The sequence below is a fragment of the Chamaea fasciata genome, unplaced genomic scaffold (genome assembly GCF_029207755.1).
Source record: "Chamaea fasciata isolate MVZ Bird 193981 ecotype frontalis unplaced genomic scaffold, bChaFas1.0.hap1 SCAF_7, whole genome shotgun sequence".
Lineage (NCBI taxonomy): Eukaryota > Metazoa > Chordata > Aves > Passeriformes > Sylviidae > Chamaea > Chamaea fasciata.
Window position 1 is genome coordinate 60,636,353 of NW_027094092.1, and position 6,898 is coordinate 60,643,250.

The 6,898-nt window shown below is 59.2% G+C and overlaps 1 protein-coding gene across 1 annotated transcript; it reads right to left on the reverse strand.

The window, feature by feature from the left end:
- Nucleotides 1–1,413: 1,413 nt before the first annotated feature.
- PTGDR (prostaglandin D2 receptor) lies at nucleotides 1,414–5,527 on the reverse strand. Its single transcript, XM_066186966.1, has 2 exons — nucleotides 4,463–5,527; nucleotides 1,414–2,055 (listed from the first exon to the last, which is right to left on the reverse strand). The coding sequence occupies exons 1-2, from the start codon at nucleotides 5,276–5,278 to the stop codon at nucleotides 1,789–1,791; spliced, it is 1,083 nt and encodes a 360-aa protein (XP_066043063.1). The 5' UTR covers nucleotides 5,279–5,527; the 3' UTR covers nucleotides 1,414–1,788.
- Nucleotides 5,528–6,898: the final 1,371 nt, after the last annotated feature.

Below are 6,898 nucleotides of genomic sequence, written 5' to 3' on the forward strand. Positions count from 1 at the left end.
ATGTGGAGTTTACATCATCTTGGGGCTCAGGTGGAGCCTGTTTCTGCACCTTAATCAAGAACCTGATTTGGTTTGTGTCAGTTTAATTACTGATTTCCAGGGATCGTGGTTGCCCTGGGTTCGAAACACACACATCACGGGGCAGGGACTTTTCCTGGACCAGGGATCTCTCCTGGGGCTGGGACTTTTCCTGGGGCTGGGACTTTTCCTGGGGCAAAGCCTCTCCAGGAGTGAATCCTCGCAGGCATCAGGGGCAGGTGATTCCCTGCACACCCAGAGCGCCCTCAGCTCCTGTTAATGCTGGATCCATGATCTTGGAAATCTTATCCCACCTCAGTGATCACTCCATGATTCTACATTGTTGAACACGGTGCCTGTTCCATCTGTCCTGAGTGGAGCATGGAACTGTTTGAGGGAGGAGATCCCAGTTTAGGGGGGAAAACAACAAAGTTTTCCAGGGCCGTTATCTCATCCGGCTGCGGCGGAACAGATCCCGGGAATGCCACGGAGCAGGCTCGGAGCTGTTGACTCTGCAGCCCCACGTGAGCCATCTCCAAGTCGATACCAAGCCAGTAACATGAAACCAATCCATGAACCAACCCTCGTTTCCTTCTTTCTCCTCGGAAAAAAACCCGAGGAGAGGCACCCAGCCGGCAGCTCCCAGGTGTCCCCAAAACATCCCCAAACACTCAAACAAAGCTCTGCCCTTTTCTCCAGCTGGGAGAGAACACAGCCAGGTGACCCAGCAAGTCACCTCCAAAAATCTTCAAGATATTGTTCCTTCAAAACCAGAACGTGTTTGACACCGAGAGTAAACATCACGTGAGAACCCGGGCAGGAACACGGCTACACCTTGCAAGGCTTAGCTAAACAGAGGAGAGAAATACTCTCTGTCTCCTCCAAGGGCACTAAACAGTTGGTCATCGTGATTTTTTTTTTTGGCCTAAATGGTCACTTGAGGCAAAAATTAAATCCAGTTAATACGTGTGGTTGGGAGGAAATGGATCTTCCATTAAAAAAAACCGCTCTCTTGCACGCTTGTGCATCCCAGGCTCTGTGTTCTCTCAATTACTGCTCTCATTAAGGCTCAGGACAGTCATAAATACTGAATTGAAATAATTACAGCGGAACAGGTACGGCTGAGGAGCACAAATGCAACATCAGGGCTCGGAGTTCTCCAGAGAAGAGTGAGATAAGGGAGGATTAACCACAGCCCTGCCCCGGGATTAGGGAAGATCGTGGGCAGGGATGGAGGGTGTGCCAGGGAGGGATTTCACTTTCATCCATCTTTTCCTCACACCAGCAACTGCTGCTCAAATTTCGGAGTCCTTCACCCAGTCTGGGGCCACCCCAACCCAGCTCTGGATAAACCCCCTTGGCCTGGAACGGGATCACGCACTGGACAAGGCAACGAAACACTGAACCACTTTTATTCCACGGGGGTCACAGCCACACTTCTCCTCCCTGTGCGACCCCACTGCCCTGAATCACACTCCAAACCCCTCCTGCCTTCCTGGAGCCGGGCACTCCCCAAACCCTCGGCAAAACCGCTCGGAATATTCCCAAATCCCCGGGAGCCTCGCCCCGGCTCCTCTCCGGGGCAAAAACACAGCCTAGGGAGGGGACAGAAACCCTTTCACAGCGCCCCTCGCAGCCAGCTGGGCGCTGTCCCCGCCTTGCCACCGCCCTGGCGCCGCCTCGGGATGCTCCAGGGCAGGGATGCGGGGCCGAAGGCTCGCTCCTCATCCTCGCCGGCAGCCGCCGGCTTCCTCAGCAGCCGGGCCGCTCTCAGGGGACGCCGAGGTGCGGCGGGTCTGTCCTGCGCCAGCCCGGGGGACAGAACTGGCCGTCACCGGGAGGGCTGGAGCCTTTCAGGGAGGCTCTGCGGGAGCCGAGGCGGCGGCAGACGCGGCGCACGAAGCCGCGGAAGACGGAGGTGCGGAAGATGATGAAGACCCAGGGGTCCACGATGGAGTTGACGGAGAGGAAGCGCAGAGCGCTCAGGTCGGCGTTCTCGTTGAAGTCGGCGGCAAAGGCTCCCATGTACGCCCGGATCTGGCCAAAAAAACCACCAAAACAACCCAGGAAATGAGAGAAAGTTAGGGAAGGGCAAGGAAATAGGGGGAAATTAAGGGAGGTCTTGCTAGGGTGGGGGTAAAAATATTCCCGTGGAAGTTTTGACCCCTCGGTGTCCCCATGGATCAGGGTGTGTTGTGGGTTGTAGGTCCAGCTGGGAGTGGGGCTGGATCATGGATAGTTGTGTCTTCATCCTGTCAGGACAAGGATGTTCGAGCTGGAAATGTGGTCGCAGTGATCAGGATTTTTTTCATGGATGAAGGAATCATCCAACCTCGGCAGGTGCTGCTCTGTCCCCAAGGTTTGGGCACCCCACTTGTGCTGCCCCCCTCGCCATGGAAATCAGAGCTGGCATCCATTGGATAACTCAGCAGGGATCCGTCCTGACTGAGGATCCCGGGCCGTCACAAAACCAGGAGGAGCCCAGAGCTGCTGGTGGCTGACACCTCACAATCCCAGAGGTGTCAGAGGTGACAGGAAGAGGATGTGGAAATCGTCACCGAAGGCAGTGGCAGCCACCCATGCACACCTCCCACCCTGATTTTGGGGTGGCCCTGCCTGTGGCACCAGCTCTGCCTGCAGAGGGTGATGGAAAGGTGGAACTGCACGATCCAGACCCGGGAATGGGGGAGAAAGGGGGCAGCAAGGGCTCCCTGCTGCCGGGGGTCTCCCATCCCTGGGGGTGAAGCGAGAAGATTTCAGGGCATGATTTAGTGGGGTTCAAAGGGAGTTGGATCTACCCAGCAGCTTTGGGACACAGGGGTGGGAATGAGGAATTATTGAAGGGTCTGATGGGATGGGAATGGGGGTTTATTGAGGGATCTGATATGGGTGGGGATGGGGGGTTATTGAGGGGTCTGATGCAATGAACGGACACCCCCCTCCCAAACCTCAAACCCCTCAGGGGCAGCCTCACAGGAACGGAGGGATGGCGATGGGATGTGGGGGGTTGTTATTCCAACGGAGTTAAAGCAGCAAACTGACCCCTGGGATGGGGTGGGAGACACTCAGATGGGACCAAGATAAAAACCTGACCCCTCCAACACCTCTGGGACAGAGTGGGGATGATGGGGGGATTGTTCCAGGGGGTTAAAACAATGAACTGACCCTTGGGGCTGTGGTGCTGGATATTCCAGGGAGGGGACAATGGAATGACCTTCCCCAGGACAGAGTGGTGGGGCCAATATTGCAAGGAAGTTTGAGGAATAAATCAGCCCCCAGGGTAGGGTGGTGGAGCTGTTGTGGTTATTCCAGGAGGATTAAACAATGAATTAAATGACGTCCCCCCCATCCCAGGATGGGTGTTGGACGTTATTCCATGGGGGTTAAAGCAACAGTCAGATCCCTGGGACAGGGTGGGGGACACTCAGAGGGGGGACAAAGACCTGACACCCCCCCCAGTACCTCTGGCACAGAGTGGTGCTGCTGGGGGGTTATTGCATGAGGGTTAAAAGATAACCTTGAATTTAAATATTTAAATATATTTAATTAATTTAATGAATTGAAATAAATTGAGGACTGAGGGATGTGGTGCTTGTGTTGAGGGTGGGCAATCTCCCAGAATGGAACAGTGGAGCCAGGGGGGACTTATTCCAAGGGGATTAAGGCAATAACCTGACCCTTGGAGAGGATTCTACAGGGTGGCAGGGGTGGGTTACTCACAGAGGACTAAAGCAATGAATCAGTCCAAGCACCTTCAGGAGTGGGTGGTGGCTCCAGAGTTTATTCCAAGGGACCAAAACAACCCCTGACCCCCTGGGAGTGGGTGGTGGTCACGGGGGGTTATTCCAAGGAGTTTTAGGCAATGACCTGGTCCCTGTGGGGACCAGGGGAGGATTTAGAAGGCAAAGTCTTGGCCTTTAGGAGCTGCTGGTGGTGTGAGGGTTTATCCCAAAATCAGTGCTCTGACCGCCCCAGGACTGAGTGGTGCTGGATTTGGGGATATTCCAGGGTGCTTTAACAACAGCCTGACCCCCATGGACAGGGTGGGGGACTATTCCAAGGGGGCCAAATCATCAATCCCACCTCCCTGAGAGAGGATGGTGCTAAGAAAGGATATTTTTACAAATGGCTTCATGCAAAACCAAATCCCTGGGGCACGGGGCGATGGATATTTGGGGGGGAGCTAAAGCAACCACCCAAGCTCCCAGGGGCAGGGGCTGGTGTGGGGTGGGATATTCCAGGGTGCTTTAACAACGGCCTGACCCCCATGGACAGGGTGAGGGACTGTTCCGAGAGGGCCAAATCACCAATCCAACCTCGCTGTGGCTGAGGAAAGGATATTTTCCACGGGGTTTCACGGCAGGGGACCGAAGCAACCACCCACGCTCCCGGGGACAGCAGGGTTTTTACCCGGAGGGGCAAAGGGGGCGGTGGGATTACTCACGATGAGCGGAAGGGAGCAGACGGTGAAGAGGACGGTCATGAGCCCCAGCAGGACGAGGTGATCGAGCTCCTCCATGCGCGGGGCAGCGGCGGGGGCCGGCCCGCGGCGGGGCTGCCTGCGGGCCATGCCGTACAGGTGCCGCATGCTGCTCACGTTGCAAGCCACGATGGCCAACACCAACAAGCCCATCAGGCTGGCGTAGAGCACGGGGAAGCCCAGCTGGCGCGGGCCACCTCCGGCCATCCGGATGAAGCACCAGGTGCCCGGGCAGTACTGCATGGGAGCCCCAAAACCCAGCAGGGGCAGCGCGCAGAACAGCGCGCACAGCCCCGCGGCCGCCGGCCCCAGCGTGGCACCCAGGCGGCGGGTCAGGTGCCGCCGGTAGAAGTAGGGGTGGCCCAGGGAAAGCCAGCACTCCAGAGCCATGGCCAGCAGCAGCAGGGTGGGGGCCAGCCCGAAGAAAGCCATGAGGAAGGCGAAGAGCTGGCACAGCACCCCCGGCTCGTCCTCGCCGCGGCCCCCCGGGCCCAGCTCGCTGAGGCTGCGGTTGTAGGCGTAGGCTGCCAGCACGATGGGGCTCAGCAGGCACTTGCCCAGCAGGTCGGTGACCGCCAGCCCGCTGACCAGCACGTAGAACGCCGACACCCTCGGAGGGCGGCCCCCGGGCGAGCGGGAGCGCCGCCGGTGCTGGCCCAGCAGCAGCAGCGCCAGCACGTTCCCCAAAAGCCCGGCGGCGAACAGCACCGAGCTGGGCACGGCCGACTGCCCGCTCTCGATGTAGCGGCTGCTGCGGCAGCGGTAACCCTCGGTCTCCATCGGGACGGGCTGCCAGGGATGCCCCGCTCCGCCTCGGGATGTCCCGCGCTGAACCGGCGTGCGAGAAATGTCCCCCAGCGCACCGGGACGGGATAAAACCCCGCACCGCCCCGGGGTGATGATGTCCCGCAGCGCGCCGGGATGGGATGGGATGAGATGGGATGGATGTCCCGCACCGGGATGAGATGGGATGGATGGATGTCCCGCACCGGGATGAGATGGGATGGATGGATCGCACCGCACCGCGCCGCAACTGCTGGAGGCGACTGTCCCGGCGGGGCGGGCGGCCCCCGCCGCGGGGAGAGGGAGGAGGAGGAGGAGGAGGAGGAGAAGGAGGTGCAGTGCAAGCGGGCACGGCCCCTGGGACAGCCTCTTCTGGCCGCCCGGCCCGCCCCGGCTGTCGGAGCTCGGCTGCGGGGCGGGGGGTTGCGCTGCTGCCCCGGGAGAACCGAGGCTCCGGGAAGAGGGAGGGGAAGGGGCCGGGGGTGAGTGCCGGGGGTGAGGGGCTCTGGGAGGGGAGGGAGCTGGAGCTGAGCCCCCCGGGGCTGGGGGGCGCCGGAAAGGGGACAGGGCTGAGCCCCGGGGAGGGATGTAGGTGCGGGAGTTGGGTCCAAGCACGGTGGGGGATTTACGGGGACCAGACCCCTGGAGGGGTGACAGGGCCGAGGGCTGGGGCTGAGCCCCCGGGGCGACAGGGAAGGGGGCTGGGGCTGATTCCCTGGCGGTGTCGTGGGACAGAAGCCGACTCGATGCGGTGGAAATTGTCCCCTGGGCAGGAGGGTGGGAACGGGATGATCTTTCAGATCCCATCCAACCCAAACAATTCTGGGATTCTATGATATGATTCAACCTGAGCAGGTGCCACATCTACCTGCAGCCCATCCCACAGGTGTGGGGACTCCCCCCAGCCCCTGGCAGTGCTGCTCTGTCCCAGTAAAGTCCAGGAGAAGCCCCCGGAGCTTCTTCCAGGAAAAGCAGTTCCGACCGCAGCAACGGGGCTGCAAAACACACCCACAGCGGCTTGCAGGATGCATGTGGTGATGAATAAGCATGAAACCGTGACCGTCTGCTTTCAGGCCACTTTTCGCTGCTCTGGATGAGTGTACAAGAAGCACAGGGAAGTTATCAAGATGACAGCAGGGGTGGGAAAGGAGATTTAAGGGGCCAGACACCAGCACGGCTGGTTTTAGCGATGGGCTGGAGTTCTTTCAGCTGGTGATTTCTCCGGCGGGAAGGGCAGGGACTGTTTGTGGCAGCGCAAGTGAAAGTCCCTGGTGTGGAAGAAATCAAGATAAAACTCAGCAGCTCAGCTCTCACCCACGGTCGGTGTTGAAGTGCTGCCCTCATTAGGGCTGAGCGTGAACCCAGAGGCTGCTTCCTGCATGGGGCCCCGGGGGAGGGGAAATTCAGCGTGCCCTGGGGAGCAATCCGAGTGATATCCTCCAAAACAGCTCCTGGAAAACCCCCACTGCCTTCTTTTGCTGTCCCTGCACTCTGGTCCCATCGGCTGCCATCAGCTCCCTGCGGGAATCCCAACAGCAGGAAATAGAGGGAAGGAAGATGTGGTGGGATCCCGCAGGTTTTCCCCAGGATGAAGATTGGGAAGGAGAGCCCAGCACC